We start from the raw sequence: 19,305 nt of genomic DNA on the forward strand, positions 1-19,305 counted from the left end.
GGTGCGTTTTTCACTCAGGATCACAGACTGCACATCCCGTTTGCTGCCACTGACCTCAGCTGGTGTAATATCTCTGAATGTTTCTTGTAACATCACTGAATGTTTTTTCTCCACTTTGGTTCCTTCTCACATCTCTAATGCCAAATACCATTCCACCAGTTCCTCTGCGTATCATTATATTGGTATTGTTTTCACTGGATTGTCTTCTGAGCCCTTCCCTGCCATCTCCTCCTAGTAGGGAATATTTCACCTCTTTTTTTTTCTCATCTCTGTGTCTCATCTCCCAAGTTCTGACACACAAAGAATTGCAGTGCAGAGAAAGTGCTGTTAAATTATGCCTTTTCACTTGTTCTGTGGCTGAGACTTTCAAGTACATAACAGACTTAGGGAGGTCAATAGACTTGAAACATGTAAGTCAGAACTTAAAAAGGCAAATGAATGCCTGCACTGGTGCACACTCACTTTTTTTTTTTTTTTTTTTTACATCTTTTACCTTTGTTTTTTAATTCACTGACTACAGAGAGGTAAAGTTCATGTAGGAAATGAGATGAAAAAGACCAACTTCACTGCATACATAACCCTGGAAATCAATGTATTTTATAGAAGTGGCTACATTCTCCATCTTAATTGGTTTCAGTTTTAGAGTCAAAGAAAGCTATAAGAAATTACTCATTGCATGGACTGAAATAATAATCTGTATCCTCCTGAAGATTAACATGCATGAGGGGTTGTTTGAGTTTTTCCCTCCTGCTTGATTGCAACGTTTTCTTTATGAAAATTTCAGTAAAAGAATCTCTCCTGAGCTAGTAAATGTAGATGAAATGATTTGACTGCTTGTTAAAATGTGACGTCAGTGTCGTCAATGGTACACAATTTAGATAGATATTGTTATTCAATGCAAGAGTGTGCCTCCAAACTTTTCCACATAGGTTGTTCTTCTGGAATCTGTGACGGGGTTTCATAGGAACTGTGTCCCATGAGAAGGGCTTGGGCTCTCTCCAATTGCAGTGTCTCTCAACAATAAGGAATCTCCTGTGGTTTAGCACGTTATGTTGGGGAGGAGTGGAATCAAACAAAAAACACCACAAAAAATACCCACCCCCTCAAAGCTCCACTCCCTTAGGATCTCACCACCAGAGAACAAAATGTTCTGTTTCTAGCCAGTGGGCAAAATAAGCTTGCATTCTGCAAAAAGCCTCTGACGGTGATGATCTTCCTTCTTGTTCTCTTTGTTTGCAAAGAATGTTTTTGTTAGTAGGTCCAGCTACATGCAAATTTTATGTGTGTTACCATTTGTGGTATTGTGGTGCTTTTAAAGATGGTATTTGCATTTAGAGTAAGATGCTAATCTTAAAATCTTGTAGCACCTGGACAGCGATGAAGATTCTCCTCTAGTGACGCTTTCCTTTGCCTTGTGTATATTGGGTCGAAGAGCTTTGGGAACTGCATCTCACAATATGGCCATCAGGTAATTATTGGGAACCCTTTCTCCTCATGTTAGAACAAAGACCTGTTTGTCTTTTTTTCACGTGATGTGGAATATCAAGAGAATATTAGATCAAAGTAAAGTCTCGTTCCTCCAAAAAATAGTTGGTTTTCTGCCATCCCTGGTCATCTTTTACTTTGTAGTTGGCTAAATAACTAACACCAGTCTTTATTTCATAGGGCAAAGCAGAATTTTTCATTGAAAGAATGGGTACCAGTGGTTATTGCTTGTGTTCACTCATGCCTGGCTATTGGAATGCTGGCTTCCTCCAGCATTCCAGTAAAAGGAAGAAACTTCCAGAAGAGGAAGAAACTGTTGTTAGTTAGCTAAATAATAATAAATCCATAAGGGTTCTGTATTCCTTAGAGTGGTGTTCCTGTTCATTTGCCACTTCATTCTGGCAACTAAGGAAGCCAGAACCTCACATCTCTTGAGACTACAGCTTTGTCTATTCACAGTCTACCTTACCCATTTGTTCATTCATTCAAAACACTTCTCCCTAGGAGGTCTGGTTAATTAAAATATGTTTGGTTAAGACTGTTTCTGAAAATCTTCTTCATCTTTTATTTTCCTTAGGGATTCTTCCATTTTCACTAGGATTTGTGAGCTGTTTGGGTTTTATACAGTACAATTTACACTGTTCTATAGATAAAGCATTTTAATAATTAGTCTTTATTTTCATGAAGTTTAACTTCTCACCTAATTTTAGATTTTTATTACATTTATTTGAACTCCTTGTGTTCACAGGAGTTTAGTAACCATAGAGAAGTTGAGTAAACACAGTTTCTAAGTGACCTTGCTGCGTTGGCACAGAACTGTGAGCAAAGCTACCTAGACCTCTACCAGCGTGCTCCTTAGAGAGGATTTGTCTTACTAACAAGCAAACAAAGACAGTGTGTGTGATTTTGAATGCATTTTGTTATAAAACAGTCCCTTTAAATATTCATTCTAGCTTTGTTATCTATTGAGACATTTGTAACATTTTGCTTCGTGTCTTCCTCTTTCAGTGAGACACAAAATGTTTGTGGTCAGCGTGGCTTATTTCTTGGTGTGCAGCTGATTTCTGCTTTCTAAAGTGCCTATTGTCGTGCCTTTTCTACTAGTCCTTGCACATTCTCTTCCTGTAGTTTCTTCTGGGTTGCATTTCCTCTCCCTTCATTCCAATTCACTCAAATCAGTTTAGTAAGTCACTGATATTTCTAAAATTGTCCTTTTTTTTTTTTTTTTTTTTTAATATCCAGATTTTAGAATTTGGGAATATAATGGAAAAGTTTATGTGCATTTGAGATTTTTGTTTGAGAAAAGATTAAAGTAATTTTTCATCTGGGTATGCAATAGATAGGTCACAGTGATATTAGAAATGCATCTAAAAATATCACAAAAGCTTCCTCAAACTGTCATCACATTGCATGTAATTTCCACTGAATCTTAAAATCTTCATTACCATGTTTTGGCCCTAGTACAGATACAATGTCACCTATTTGGATTGGCTTACATGGTTAGCAGATAATGCAAAGGGATAATATTATCAGAGATTTTCCAAAGCCTAACATGGAAAGTATGAATGTTGAGGATAATTATTTGCAAAGTGTTCTGTAAAGATTTTAACAATAAGGAGGGAGTTATAACATGTCTTTTGAAAATCTGGCAAATTACCAATGAACCAAATTAGTTCCTCTCTTTTGGTGAGCTGACACTCCATATTTAAAAATACTTGAGGAGGAAAGGTCTGTAAAAAGGCAAAAAATGGGATAGTCATAGGAGGTGCACAGCTCTGTCCCTGTTTTTCTGAATCTATTCTATATAATCCTCTATCTTTAATTAAGTCCTGGTTTTCTTTTTATTAAACAAGTGCTTCAGGGCAGTATTGAATCACTGTATTTTTAAAATGTATTTTGTGACATAAAAGGGATTAAGTGGAACCTTCTGTCAGTATCTTTTTCAGTGCTACTTCACAAAAGCTTTCCCTAGAAAAGTTTCACTGTGGAAAAACTGTGTCACTTCCCCACCTGGTTAAATTACCTTTAGTACAATTCCACTGTTAGAAAGATTTGGAGAAATAGGAAAGGAATCTGAGTAGCACAATTGAAGTTATAAATTGCTGCAGCTACAAAACATGACTTTAGCTTGGTGAAATACATTTATTCTTGACTTAGAGAATGTATATATCTATGCAAAATCAATTTAGTAGAAATTATTAACTAAGGAGCAAGGTGGGTACGTTACCCCTGACATCAAGACCTTTATCAACAGAAATCCCCCAAATACAGTCACTTGAGCGTGGAGGGAAGTTCTAACCCAACTTACTGTGTTTATTTTTTCATACAGTTCTTCACAGGTGGTTTAAACACAACGAAGCAGTAAGTCAGTGAGACTCCAACAGGAATACAATTATAGAGCATGCCAGGGGAAGGACACTTTGTCCAACACGTGCAAGGCTGATGAGGCCAGAAGGAGATGCTCCCAAGAATTAGCTTCAGGCACTGAAGTTAGGTATCCCTCCCCTCTCCCTGTGTCTGACAGAGACATAGCAGCTCTCACCAAGGGTAACTGGGAGTATTATTGCTGGTCCTCGCCCCAGCTCTCAGGCTGCTGCAGGTCTGCATTCAGTCAGGTGGTGAAGAAGTACTTAAGGTCCTTAGAAGCTGGAGGAACCATTCCTTAGGTGATGCTTTACAGTCCTTAAAAAGGCATCATGATATTTTGGGGACTTTTTTTGAGCCTGCTGGTATTGAAGAGGGTTTTATATTTCTGCAGGAATGGTCAGAGCAGGCAGACCCACAGCCAGCTGTGTGCATGAGGGGGATGTACTGCCTGTATGGGGGTTGGAAATAGATGATCTTTAAGGTCCCTTCCAAAACAGGCCATTCTATGAATCTATGGCTGTCGGGAGCTGGCCCATTTTGTCAGAGGTCAGGGCTCCTTAACACACGCCTTGTCACACTCGAATGCTGGATTGCAAAAATGCAGATTTAGATTGCTCTGGTAAGCACTGAGGAATTACCTTGAACATCGTCTCAGGACTTCCTATTAATTCTGTCTGCAAAGCATGTTGTGTACAACATGACTAGAGTTTGAGATTTAATGGCCAGATAGGTAATGCACTCTTCTCCTCCTCACTGTATGAATCTTTTTCAGGTGTTCAGCATGAGCAAACTAGCCAAGAATCTGTGCTCTGCAGTTGAGGTTTTGTTCTCAGGGATGACTATGCAGGTAGTAGGAAACTTTCTCTGGACTGGGTCCAGTCCTTGCTGTGTCTTGGAGGAGCGACAGTCATCCAACTGCTGTGCAGAAATAGTAAAGGAAGGGTAGTGTTACACTGAGCTGTGCACTGCAGAATTGAGAGTCAAGTTTACATTGTGTATGTAAACTACCAATTTGCACTCATTTACACATGATTTTGTCTAATCTATTAATCAGTAAATGTCACTGTGTAAACCAAGATTTTAAATGCTCTTATATAATGTATGTAAATAATTATTCAGTGTACCTGTTCATGTAAATGTCAGTAGAAACCTAACATTACCACTAGATTACACAATAAATGCATTCATTAAGAAGGCAGAACATTGCTATGCAAATCATTTGCTCTTTTAAACTGTCATTAGGAGGCATCCTGAACAAAATGCAATTTGAAGAATGACGTGACATTACCATTCATTTATTCAAATATGAGTGATATGTTTAGGTGTGTATTTGTAAAAAAATTACAGAATAATTCTATTCAGACACCAAATCTACTAGTAAATAAATGTTTAGTACACATTTCAAATTTGGAAAAATATAAAAATCTCTTATAAGATGCTTACAACACTACCAAGCCTGACTGCACAGGTTCTCTGAGCTCCCTCTGGGTCTTACCACTCAGTGTGGACAGAGGGTCCTTCCAAGGAATGCCTCTGCCTGGAGGAACCACTGCTTATGCTGAAGCCCAGGGAAACAGCTTCCCCCACTTGCTCCTTTCCATTTGGGCATCCCATTGCACTGCCCAGCATCTGAGGGGAGAGAGAGACACAGTGAGGGGAGACAGAGAACACGGTGCCACAATGTTGCTGGTGATGCTGCACTGCTAGTAGGAGTTCAAGCAGACAGTGCAGCTTGATGCCTGCCAGAGGTGAGCAGGGCAGGAGGGAGTAAAAGTTTGAGTCTCAGCTCACAACCGCTGTCGTCTAAAATATCAAATTAGAAGGGTGAACTGCAACATTCAGGTCATTACCAGCTCCCAGACATGCATATTTCTTTATTCCTTAAATAAACCTAGAGTTAACATCGGAGAAGGTCTACAAACTGCAGACAGAGGATGGGGGTTGATGTGCAAAATACACACAGAGATATTCAACAGCTCATTAGTCTTCATCCATACTGTTTTCAGGCTTACATTAAATGCTGATAGTTTCAGCTCTTGGAGCAGTGTAAGGCATGCAGTAGGAGGGAGTATTTGCTTTGGCACTGTTGCCCTCCGTCTGGTATTTGTGGCACTGCTTAATCCCCTCTTTTCTGCACGTTCAAGGGGCCGACGGTTCCCACACACCTACTAGTCTTATTCTAAAATAGCTCACAGTTGTGACAGCAGCTTTTCAGGTTGTTATCTCAGGGGGTTAGAAATGTTACCAGAAATAGTAGTTATGTCTCTTACAGATTAATGTTGTTTCTCTGGCATGTGATTTTACCTTAACTAGTTTTTTTAATATTTTGAACGAGCCTGTAACCGCAGTAGATTACTAATTGAGGCATGTTAAAAGTGGGCCAAGAAAGCAGCAACAACTTTGAGTCAGGCCTGAGATCAAAGCAGTTGACTTTACAGCTTCGTTATAATCTCATTACTGTCTTCAGGAGAGAGCATAACAATGGGAAGAATAACGAGAGCTGCATCTTATATGGATTAAGGGCTGCGTGTTACAGAAGTAATGGCTTGAGATAGTGTCACATTATAGGCAGAATGTACCCGAAAGCCTCATTACGATGGGCAGGAGAATAAAAGATGCCCACGGTTTTGTGAATAAAGCAATCTCCTCCAGACTGCTCTGGTGGAAAATACGATACATTAAATAATTGACTCTCAGCCTACCACTGATTTGCTCCTTGTAGCAGTCATGTTTGTTCTTAAAAATGCTGGCCTAGAGAACTTATTATGCAGAGGGATGAGAAATGGATGAGCCTCCCCTAACTAAGCCCAATGAGAGCTGTACGTGCTTCCCTCTGCTCCCTCTGCTGATGCTCAGCAGCAGTTTGCACAGCTGTCCTAGTCCTGGCTGTGCTTTCAGCACATAGTGCTGTTCACACCAGCCTGTTTAGCATGTGCTGATGCCTGTGAGACACTTAGATGTGAATGCAAACTCTTTGTCTGCTCTGGTGTTCAGATTTGGCGCTGAAAGCCTCTAATGATGTAAAAACCAGTTCTCTCTTGCCTACTCCTCCCTTCATCCCAGCCAACTTTTCAGACCAAATACAGGGACAGTTACATGGGGAAAATACTATACTATAGATCATCATTAGGTGCAGAATTCAAGGTAGTTTTTACAGTTTCATCCTGGGAAGAATATTTAGGTACAGAAGTGGTTTTTTCCAGGCAAGAATTGAGCTGTGTATGCTGATGTTGTCTAGTGGGTGGGCAAGTGAAAGGACCCTTCTTGATGTCTAGCCTTTTCAAAGGAGATGATAGTCACATATTCCACCACACTGGCTGCATCCACCATTTCCTCCCTACCCTGCCACTCCCATGGTTTATTCTAGGCCTTTCCTAAGAATTCCTAGTTATTAAGCAGGGTTTGAGTATATTATAATTTTCTGAAGTGTGGAGATGATCAATTGAAAGTCAGTGGGGATCAGGACCCACTCCTTGAAGACACATAATAACTCCCACTGAAATCAGTGCTCAAATGTTTTGAAGATCTGAGTGTAAGTGCCTGTCTCACATCGGCATGTTTTAATACGTAACTTGGCACTAATAAATGCAAATCAGTTAAGAATTCACAAGAGCTTCCCTGTACTCCTCATGCTCCCAGCAGCAACAGCAGCCCTGCCTTCCTCACTGCCCTTGGTCTGATTAGTTGATTTGTATTACATGGTGCTTTTTGCAGAGAAAATCGGTATCCAGCTGTTTTTCTGGTAACAACGTATATATTTCCATTTTAACTTCTAAAACATGCCACCCACCAAGAGCAAAATAAGAATGCCTTTGAGCTGAAGACAGGCCAAGCATTCTCCCAGTCTCTCTTCTCCTTCTCAGAGAAGAGAAAACATTTAAAGATTTTTTTTTCTTTTTCTAAAATAAGAAAGCTCAATTATGTAGAAAGATTATGTGTTCTCAAGAGAATGGCTGGGCAGTAATGAAAACCACTAACATCTTCATGCAGCTTCTCCTCAGAGCCTTTACAATCTAAAAAAGCGACTGTTTTAAGACTGACTAAAATCTTGGCAGGTAGATGAAACTATGTCCTGTGGGTTTGCAAGAGATGCCTGTTTTTAACAGATGGGTCTGTTTTCCTCTATTTTGAGATGACTTCTTCAGAGCAGCATTAGGGCAGCAGTCCTGCTACAGGCATTATACAAGTGGCTGTGGTGGTGGCGTGGGAAGCTCATAATTTGGGGTGCAGATTGGAGCTGAAGGCTGGTTGTTTCCCTTCACAAAGCCTTCATGCAACCATCTTCTAATAACTACTTGATTTTTTTACCTTTTACTTCACGCTTAAGTCTCAGGTCCGGGCAAACCATCATCCAAAGTCAGGCAGAACTGGTTACATCTCATTTCTTAAATTGGAAAAAAGAAACCTAGTGCATATTTGCTTTAGGGCTCGTTGTTTCAGTATGAACCAAGCCTGTTGCTTGGTTCGTGCTCTCACCTGGTTTGCTGCACAGTTCCTGAAACTGCATTCTCTGTACATCTGCTTTAATACTCACGTTTAGGTTTGAGTTTCATGGCAAAGTCTTAGTCTTGCTGGAAATATTTTTCACAGCTTTTTAAATTATGGTTTTTCACCTTACAAGAACTGCTAACAGAACTTATCAATAGACTTTCAAATAAGGAAGCAGCTTGTGCTGCCTGCACAGAGAGTGCAGCTGGCGCTCTTTGACCTGGTCTCTTTGGCACAGCTGCAAAGAAGCAATGCCCTGAGGCACCCTGTGACTCAAGTCACCCATCCTGAGGCCATCTTTCATTCTAGGTGCCACATTCATTTCGTGGCTGTGTTTACAGCACAAGAGAAGGAAAACCACCTACCCCAGGGAATGCTTTTTCATTAGAAATCTGTGATGGTTGATGCCCACCACAAGCATTCACCCTGTGCCAGAGGGTCGCCGACCACCACACAAGTCAACATGTGGCTGGGGCTGACAGGTCCAGTTTGGTGAGATGGGAGTGACTTCTGGGAGTGACTGCTGCCTTCCTCTTACAGCTTGGACTCTTTTCTTTATGGGCTTCATGCACTGTTCAAAGGAGACTTTCGGATAGCAGCAAAGGATGAATGGGTCTTTGCAGACATGGATCTCTTGCATAAGGTTGTTGCCCCAGCAATCCGAATGTCGCTGAAGCTACACCAGGTAGTGTATTTATGTATTTATTTATTTTAACTTTTACTATTGTATCTGTTTTCTTAGGAAAATGCAGGAAACCTTAGCAACTGTCCAAAGGAGAGGGGAAAAAAAAAAAAAAAAAAGGAATGAAATGGAGTACTTGTTGCCTTTTTTGAGAAACATCTTTCACCAAGATGGAAAACCTTGGCATTTATTTTGCATTCACTTGATCTTCTTTTCTGTATCCCCTAGCTGCCCATTTGAAACCATTCATTTAAGAGATCTTGACCCTGCATTTTTTATCAAAACAAAACTGACACTCTTGTTACTGTTTTACTTGCACAGATTCTATAAATATGGTTTCTAAATTGAAAGGAAATACATTGATTATACTGATTTGATAGCTGATTTCATTGCTAATTTCAGGTCAAGCCCTTCGCAGCCTGGAGTTGATTTTATTCTTGCTCTGGCATGTTATGATTTAGTATCGTATGCTTTTATAATGACTTATAATTGTTCTGAATGTTACTGAACTGCTGTGAATTCTGATCTGATACTTTGACACAATAATTTTTCGCTGGCCGTGGTGCTGCGGGACAGCGGAAGTTACAATACTGCAGTATCTGCTGATGGATTCCCAGTCCCAGCTATTGTTGGTGGATTTTTGTGAATAAAAACTAGGATTTCCACAAGAACTGTGGAATGCCCGAGTGATTCTAGTCTCCCTCCAGGTTACCCAAAAGTTCTGCCTCCCATGGTTTTGCACTTCATAAAAAAAAAGTGGGTAAGCTGGCATTCTCTGAGTGGTTTTGTCCAGTGGAGACATGAGACTAGAACAGGTTACAATAAAGCAAAAATAATACCTTTTTATAATACTGTTAAATTAATTGTTCTAACTATAAAAGACACACTCTACAAAATGGCAAGGGAGGGGTCAGCTGGCAACTGTTTGCAAAACAGGGCTTTGTTTATTGTTAATAGTTTTTGTGTTTTCACAGATATACCTGACCTTTTTGATACTTTCTCCTGTACTACCAGGACCAGTTCACCTGCCCAGATGAGTACGAGGACCCAGCAGTTTTGTATGAAGCAATCCAGTCCTTTGAAGAAAAGGTTGTGATCTGTCACGAAGGGGACCCAGCCTGGCGCAGCGCTGTGCTCTCCAACCGAGAGGAGCTGCTGACCCTGAGACATGTGGTAGATGAAGGAGCAGATGAATATAAAGTTATCATGCTCCACAAAAGCTACCTGAGCTTCAAGGTGATCAAGGTACAACACATAACACCTTTCTAATACTGCAGTAATTTAGGGCTGTGGTAACTAGTATTATTTTTGAGTCATGGGGTCAAAAGGAGAAGTCAGTTGTAGTTATTGGAGTAGAGACTGGAGAGTGAAAGAGCTCTCTTCAGTTGACTTCCATTTTGCACCCACGTTTGTGTATCTGAAATAACATTCCAGGCTTTATCAGGGAGTAGCTGCAGAAGTTCATAAAAGCTGTTGGTGCAAAGAGGTGCATACACAGCCACTGCCATTCTAGCTGGATACTGTAGTTCTGCATCTTAAGTAGCAAAGGTTTTCCCATGATCCACATGTTTTTAACCTACCCGTAGGTCAACAAGGAGTGCGTCAGAGGGCTTTGGGCTGGGCAGCAGCAGGAACTGATTTTCTTACGCAATCGTAACCCGGAGAGAGGAAGCATCCAGAACAATAAACAGGTCTTGCGGAACTTAATTAATTCTTCGTGTGATCAGCCACTGGGATATCCAATGTATGTTTCCCCTTTAACCACCTCGTACCTTGGGACACACAGCCAACTGAGGAACATTTGGGGGGGACCTGTCAGTTTGGACAACATTAAAAAGTGGTTCAAATCCAAATGGTTAAGGTAGGTGTTAAATTTTGGCTGTGCCAATAGAGAACCTGCGGTCGTGGTTTCACTGTATTTTCTGTTAAAAGAGAGTAATTCTGTGTTGTTATCTATGAGTAACAAAGTAATTGCAGATAACTGAAAATATAACAAAATTGCACTGAAGATAGAGCAGAAAGAAAATTCATTAACTCATTCATGGCAAAGCTTTCTACATGTTCAGCAAGATTCATTCAAATCACTTAGCACTACAGACCTAAGGTCTTGCAGCATTCCAAAGCCATAGACAAGGAAAGATCTGGTTTGTGTCATATACAGTTTTGTTCCAAGTAAACTTACCACATCATCGTCTTTGTCATCTCATAAAATGTCAGAAGACTGCAGTGGTTTAAGAGAGAACAACTGCACATTTTTGAGGGCACCTAACACTGGTGACACAAATGTTCATGTGTGACAAGTGGCTGACTGTACATGTGTTCCTGCAAACAGAATGCGGAAGGACTGCCACGCAGCAGCTCACCACGAGAGAGGTAACGTTGAAGAGGTGGATAGTGGAGGGATGTCTTCATCTGGCAACCATTCCACAGGCAATTCAAGCCAGAGCAGTAGCTCACAGCCCACGAGAGATGGAACCCCTCAGTTACAAGCTTCATCTCAAGAGGTGCATCAGCGGGCAGGTATGTGCGCGGTTTACTTGGCTGTTTCTGTGTCTTTCTCCTGAGGGGTTGCATCCTGAGGCAGATGTCTCTGGGGCATGCTCAAATCCAGTGGAAAACTGGTTTTAGTAAGAGAGCACTTTGTCTCTCCTAATGACCATGTAGGAGATGGCTTCCTGATACTGTTCCAGGTATTTACTGGGATAGTTTAAGACAAACGTGATTCACCAAAGCTTCCCCTGTCAAAAGTCCATTATGTGTAATTTTTGGACTAGCAGGTGCCACTAAGAATGCCAGAATGAGAAATGCAGATGGGAGAGAGTCTACTTGAGAGATGCAGGGAACCCTCATCACAGTGAACCTGTGCTTACTCTTGGCTGGAACAGCAGAATGAAAGTATGCAACAATCTTAATCATCTTGGAAGCGCCATGACAATTCATTTAAGGAATTGGTTTGGCTGTTTAGCAGCGCATGCGGAGAACAAACAAATGGAAAATAGCTTCTTATGTCTATACAGCAGTTACCAAGAGAAAATTAAATGCTGCCAATCATTCTGTCAGTGAACAGCTGACCCTACTCAAATTCAGAAGTACTCCAGACATATTGACAGGGTAGAACTACTGGCCTTGATATTGTACATGTATGTTGAGTAATAAGTATAAGGAATTGGTTGGACTGTCACATCCAGAGGGTAGTGGTCAATGGCTCACAGATGGACATCAGTGACAAATGGTGTCTCTGAGGGATCTGTACTGGGACCAGTATTATTTAATATGTTTATTAAAGACACAGACAAAGAGATCGAGTGCACCCTCAGCAAATTTGCGGGTGGCACCAAGCTGAGTGGTGTGGTTGATGCACCTGAGGGACAGGATGCCATCCAGAGGGACCTGGACAAGCTTAAGAAGCCTGGGAATCTCATGAGGTTTAACAAGACCAAGTGCAAGGTCCTCCATATGGGTCAGGGCAACCCGTGGTATCAATATGGACAGATCGAGAGTAACCTGCCAAGAAGGATTTGGGAGTGCTGGTGGATGAGAGGCTGGACGTGAGCCAGCAGTGTGCACTCACAGCCCAGAAAGCCACTTGTGTCGTGGGCTTCATCAAAAGGAACATGGCCAGAAGGTTGAGGAAGGTGATTCTGCCCCTCTGCTTGGGTGAGACATCACCTGGAGTGCTGCACCCAGCTCTGGGGTCCCCAGCACAGGAAGGACATTGACCCTTTGCAGAAAGTCCACAGGAGGTCCACCAAGATGATCAGAGGGAGGGAGCACCTCTACTGTGAGGAAAGGTGAAGAGAATTGGATTTACTTAGCCTGGAGGAAAAAAGGCTTCAGGGTGATCTAACTGTGGCCTTCCAGTACCTGAAGGAAGCCCACAAGAAAGATGAAGAGAGACTTTTTATGGGGGCATGTAGTGACAGGACAAGGGGGAATGGCTTTAAACAGAGGGTAGGTTTAGATTGGATATTAGGAAAAAAATCTTTACTGTGAGGGTGGTGAGGCGCTGGAACAGGTTGCCCAGAGAAGCTGTGATGTCCTCTTCCTGGAAGTGTTCAAGGCCAGAATGGGGCTTTCAGCAAACTGGTCTAGGGAAAGGTGTCTCTGTCCATGACATGGGGGTTGGAACTTGATGATCTACAAGGTCCCATCCAACTCAAGCCACTCTATGATTCTAAGTTTGGCAGCGAGTCATTCTGAGATCTACCACTGTGGGATCAGGACTTGTAATGTAAAGCCAATTACCTCTGCCTTTCAACAAGTTTGTGGTAGTACCGTATAAATTAAAGCAGAGGACTAGAGGGGCATGACACTTCTTTGTCTTCCATTAGATCATTTTGACCTATCATTAAAGATAATGGACAGAAGTGGAAAAAATCTTGCCCTGAATATAAATCATATTACAAGAATAAAATAACTGCTGCTTTTAATTGAGTCCAGTGCTAGAGGAATCCCCATGTGCATAATCATAACTTGACACCCCAATAATCAGAGTAACAAACTCAATTGTGAAATAATGATCCTGAGCACAATAAAGTAAGTTAATTGTGAGTTGTCTAAAATAACATATTGGGTGCCCAGAAAACCACTATCAAGAGAGAAAGTCATATTTCGTTAAGAAAAGCAACCTGGCTTTTGGTAAAATGAAGAAATGCACAACATATGAAAGGAAGTGGAAAATAGCAAATGCAAATCTGTATTCACTTCTGAGATATTGTTGATAGTTGCTTTTGGCTAGGACAGTTTGGGACAAGAAGATTAAAGTGGGTTTGTGGCTGTTTATTTTTAAAGAGTTTTAAGAAGCAAAAGAAATCTTAACAGTGATCTTGAGCTGTTACTATATAGAAAAGTAGAATTGCCAATCTGTAGAAATGAGAAAAGAAATGTCTGGTTTATATTGCGAAAAAATGCAGATAATCTGTTTCTATGATCTGATCATGAAACAGTTCCATCCATCCTAACAGCTACAAAGAACATGAAATAGTGGCTATTAAAACTTAATTGAGCAAATCCAAATGACTAATTCAAGAAGGTTTTTAAGAGAGCTGGTTAAAAAGCATCAGGACACTAAGGCAATACCAGAGCACTGGGAAAGAACATATGGTATGCCTGTTAAAACCCAGAATGACTAGGGTGATCTCCACAGTGCGTATCTGTCTGTCTGACTTTGGTCCAGGACAGTGCTGGGCTACCTCACACAGTTCTAGTGCCCTAATTTAGGAATGACTTTTTAGTTTATAAGCACTTCAAAGAAGAGCCAAAAAATTATCAAATATCTGGGAAGTAAGTCCTGTAGTGAAAGATTTATTGCTTTCAAACACTTGGTATTGTAAGAGATGCCTTGATCATAGTCTGTAAGTAAGTACTTACCTGGGCAACGAAAGGTGACCAAAGACCATCGATTTGAGAAGACTTGGATATAACAAAGCTAAACAAAGTCAGATTTGAGATCAAGAGCACATTTTTAATAATGAGTGAGTAAATAAACAGTGAAACAAGTGACTGAGGATTAAGGTGGATTCTCCATGACTAGAGATACCAGATGCATTTTTAAAAATCACAGTAGTAATTAATAATACCACACAGGAATTCATTCCAGGAAGTTCTATGGCCCGTGGTATATAGAAGAGCAGACTAGATGATCATAGCAATTCCTTCTAGACTCATAATCTATGAATCAAGTGCATTTAATTTTTTCATATTTCATATTTTGTTTGGTGCCACTGAGTCTGCAAAATGCAATGAAAACCCTTTATAAAAGTGCAACCGAAATCGGGAGCACTGGAAATGTGTGGGGTTCTCCCCCAAAATGTCATTATTTCATGATGAGGTTTATAGAACAGCCTTTGTTTTTCATAAGTGTTTTCAGGGACAGGGTTATTTATGTGTAGATGCGGGTGGTCTCCTGTCCAACGCTGTAACCACTGCGTTTGGGATGAATATAGAACACTTTTGGACAGGGGTCAGCCTGGCAGTTTAAATCGCAAACAGATGTTGGGCCACATTAGCCCCTGCACAAACTAACACACCGCAGCCTCTCTGTTCTTAATTCCAGCCTGTTCTTTTTATTTAAAAAAGGTAACTTATTAAAATAACCTTCAGATGTAGAAACCAAAGCACTTAAACCAAACCCCAGGGTTTGAAGAACCTGAATCCCTGCAGAGACCAGCTGCCAGCACGGCAGCCAGGCCTGACCCCCACCACAGCGCACGGGGCCCCCCTGTTGATCACAGGTGAAGGGCAGAGGACTCTGGCAATGTGGTACACAGGAGCCACAGGATCACAGAACACCCTGAGCTGGAAGGGACCCACAAGGCCTATCAAAAAGTCCAGCTCCTGCCTCTGCACAGGACCACCCCAAGAATCACATCGTGTGCCTTGAGAGCATTGTCCAGGCACTTCCCAAGAGCCATGTGCATCTGTCCCGTCGCTTCTCAAGCAGAGATCTTGGGGCTCTTGTTACAGAGAACGCTGCTTTGCATGCCATGTTAGGAAAATTACTATTTTATTGGTTGTAGTATAAAAGTAGAACTAAAGATACATTGTAAATGAGGTGTGAAACTGTCCAATACTTGCCAAACCCACTAGGTTTTAGTCCAGCTAAAGAGCTCCAGTTGCGTTGTAGCCCAGCTCTGCTTATCTGACTCCATGCCAAGTTACCTAAATTCTCTTTGCTTCAGCATCTGAAAAATGGGGATAATGATACCAGCCTCTGGAAAGCAGGTCTGTGGAAGTAAAACAGCGCATTTCAGCTCTATGCTGTAAATAGCTTGGATATGAAATTCTGCATTGCTGGAACTTATATGAATTCAGCAGTCATGTTTCTAGAAGATAGTGTAAGATTTACATTCCTTTACGCCAGCAAAAATTCAGTGTTTGGAGGGGTTCGGGTATTGGGGAAAACCAAAGCAAAAAAAAAAAAGAAAAAAAATATTAGCAACAGCCTGGAAATGCCTGCCAGAAAAACTTGTATCTGTCTTGATGGCTCTCAACAGATTTTCTGGCATCAACTCCCTACCCCACAGCTATAGCTAGGAAACCAAAATGCCAGCTTGTGTTAATGTTTGGAGTTTCCTGGAAAGCAAAGAAGCCAAGCAGGCACTCGTGTGATGGGGTATTTGCTGTGTAAGCCTGGGTTAGAGCCTGTCTGCAGAAGAAGTAAACTCTTCTGGGGCCTGTAGCACCTGCCAGCCCGCCGTCTGCCATTTGCAGAATGCCTTGGGGACAGGCAGGTATCTGGTGGGTTCACTGGCCAGTATTTCATTATTTATTTTTCATTTCTATGGCTATTTAAATATGCTAGCATAAGAAATGCAGAAATTATTTGCCTGAATGACATAAGGTGTTGATATAAATGTTAACTATGGGGATGTATATGCACAGGAAGAATTTGTCTAGGCATGTCAGAACAGCATAGCTAATCTACTCTCTGTATCCAGTAGTGGTTGCATTGAGATGCTTCACAGAATGGGACAAGAGCCTTACGTGGGTCTCATTCAGACCTCCAATAGTCTACCCTAACTAGAAGCATTCATGTCTTCTCAGTCTGTGATGTGCTGTAAATATCTCTCTGGGAACTCAGACAGAGTCTTAGAAACTCTTATAGCTTGAATGCTGTATTCTTCCATTTGGTTGAATTCTCAAATTCTCTGTCCCCATATGCAGGAATAATTCTTTTTAATGTGCTATTGTTTTAATTTACAGGCTTTTGGTTTTATTGTTGTATTTAAATACACCAAGCCATTTAAGGTAGATATTCAACATTAGTGTGGTTGTCAAAGGGGAGCAGTTACACCAATGCTATGCATAATCATTCACTGGACTGATTAAAATGTATGTGGCAGAATAGGTGTCAGCCTGTCATTAGAGTACTTTCCCTCTGGTCTCTTCTTATTTCCCTCCCTTTTGAACTCAGTGCAGAAGCACTAGGGCTATGCTGACCAAAACTCTGAACCCCTGTAGTGGAAAACACAAAGATTCATAGATTTGGCAGTATGTTACTCGTGTTATTCTAGGCATTCATATGCTGGTAAAAATAGTGGTTAATATGCCAACAGTAAAATGCACACATGGGATACTGTCAGTAGCATGGAGTTCATCAGAAAGCCACTTACTTAACTGTATTAATCTTTCTTTTACAGGCAGGAGAAAACCCAGGAGTCAGTCTGTCCAGGCACACAGTGCTTTAAACCAAAGGCCCCCAGCTTCAAGTCACTCTGGACCAATTGTAGAAAGCCGCCAGCCTTTCATCCAAACATCTACATCTGCTCACGAAATTGCCCAAAGGCTTTCTAGTAGTCAGCTGTCATTCCACAATTCAGCAACATCTGTGTTTTCCCAGTCCCCTGCTGTTCCTGTTGCTGGCCAGCTGACTGTGCAGGACCGAGCTGCAGCAATGCTCAGGTCCAGTCTGGCCTCTTCCACCAGCTCAACTCTCAGCCTGCTGTTTGGCAAGCGAAGTTTTTCAAGTGCTTTGGTGATTTCTGGGCTCTCAGCTGCAGATGGAGGTAACACCAGTGACACCCAGTCATCCAGCAGTATGAATATTGCCATGGGTCCTTCTGCTAGAGCAGCAAGTCAGGCAGCTCGGGTAAGGCTGAAGCCAAAACAGCGGCACTAAGCGTGAGCTCCTGCACTGCTCTGCCATCCCATTCTTCAGCTGTCCTCACCATTATTTGGTTTCTTTTCCTTCCCACTGGTCAGAAAATAGTTTTTTTCCAGAACAATGTCAGGATTTTGGTATTTGTTTGGGATTTTGCTGCATCACAATGAAAACAGAGATTGTTTAATATTAGTGTGTATATGAAAGTGAGCGTATTTTGTAACTTACAGGTTGGCTGTTACACACCTGAAACTGCAAACTAGGTCCCTTTCTTTCACTCAAAAGTGAGTGGAAAAAAAAGTCCCTTTCTTTCACTCAAACCAGGGACTTAAATCTCCATGTTCTACAGCCCAGGTGTTGAGTACCATCATAAGCAAACTGAATACCTCCTTTCTTGCCTGCTTATACAGGAATTAAATTTATTTGTAGGAAGAGGAATGGTCCCCCTGAACAGGACACTTGTTCTCATCCCCTTCTCTGACCAGAAATTCAGTCCAAGACTTGAAATCTTGTTGCTGAAAGGAATTTTGTAGGAACTATTTACCAAAGGAAACCTGCATGCCCTGTGATTAAACAGTACACACAAAGAACTTTCAGACTTTTTCCCAGTAGGCTCCCAGTTCGATTCCCATCTTCCCTGGAAAATTCAATGCACATAGTAGTATTATCCTTTTACTGTCTACATAAGTATATTCATTTAACTTTGGCTGACATCAGCTGATGTCCTGAACTTTGAAAATTTGACCTCAGCACCAGAGAGCAGAAATGTGAGAAGATGGGCTAGAGAATGAAGGGTGACTGTGACAACACAATTAGACACTCACATTTGGCCTATCAAAATGAAAACCAAACTGGTAACAGGGGAAGACTGGATATCAAAGTCCAACTCACTTTTCTGTTACTGTTCTATCATTCTGAACTGTGTATAACTTCCCTAGTTTCCAAATAATTCTCCAAACCTCAAGTGAAAAAACCTCCTTAGCCTGTGTGTACTTTGCTCTCAACCCAAAAATACCACCATGTATGGTACAATTCCCTAGAGTTTTGCCATGAACTTCTGCAGGAGGTGACTAAACATTACTCATCTGGGTCCAATCCTGCTTTGTTACTGTAATAACCATTAAAAGTATTTCTACACATACAGCTGAACATATCAAATGACAAGGCATAATTGCGTCTCTCAAGAGTTTATGGCCTAATTTGCAAGAACTCAGCCAATTCTGCAGTACTGAGTACTAACTGTAGGATTCACCTTATCTTACTTTAAGCCATCTAAAATTTGAGAATAAAGTCTCAGTAGATTATTGTTGTTGAGGCTTCAATGAAGAGGCCAATCCACTTCATCCTTAGAGCTATTAGGAACAAATTTTCCCCTGGGAGAATCATATCTCTCTGCCAACCGCTGGCAGCCTAAATGACACACTAAAATTACATGGCTAAATTTAGATGAGGTGAATCCTGGACAGAGTAACTGCTCAGAGTCCAGGTGCCTGTTTGATTCAAAGCAATAAAGAGAAAGTGGTTTATTTAAATGTTAGCACAGCACAGTTCTGGAATGCTCTTATACCAATGGACTCCTTACAGTGGGGTGGCACTGTGCTTAACGTTTTCAGACTGATAATTGCATTCCAGTTTTGATGAAAAGCTTTCTTTGTAAGTTGGATTTAAAATCTGGTGTATA

At 41.2% G+C, this 19,305-nt stretch overlaps 1 protein-coding gene across 3 annotated transcripts in view; it reads left to right on the top strand.

The window, feature by feature from the left end:
* PCNX2 (pecanex 2) overlaps window positions 1-19,305 on the top strand; it is a 156,010-nt gene that overhangs the window by 134,677 nt on the left and 2,028 nt on the right. For all 3 annotated transcript variants that reach the window (XM_050314395.1, XM_050314397.1, XM_050314396.1), the window contains 6 exons: window positions 1,365-1,468; window positions 8,881-9,025; window positions 10,037-10,267; window positions 10,609-10,883; window positions 11,355-11,542; window positions 17,164-17,612. In XM_050314395.1, the coding sequence (XP_050170352.1) occupies window positions 1,365-1,468; window positions 8,881-9,025; window positions 10,037-10,267; window positions 10,609-10,883; window positions 11,355-11,542; window positions 17,164-17,612 (1,392 nt within the window). The remainder of the gene's footprint in view (window positions 1-1,364; window positions 1,469-8,880; window positions 9,026-10,036; window positions 10,268-10,608; window positions 10,884-11,354; window positions 11,543-17,163; window positions 17,613-19,305) is intronic.

This window comes from Myiozetetes cayanensis, unplaced genomic scaffold (genome assembly GCF_022539395.1).
Source record: "Myiozetetes cayanensis isolate MyiCay16 unplaced genomic scaffold, myiCay2020 scf2-11, whole genome shotgun sequence".
Classification (NCBI taxonomy): domain Eukaryota; kingdom Metazoa; phylum Chordata; class Aves; order Passeriformes; family Tyrannidae; genus Myiozetetes; species Myiozetetes cayanensis.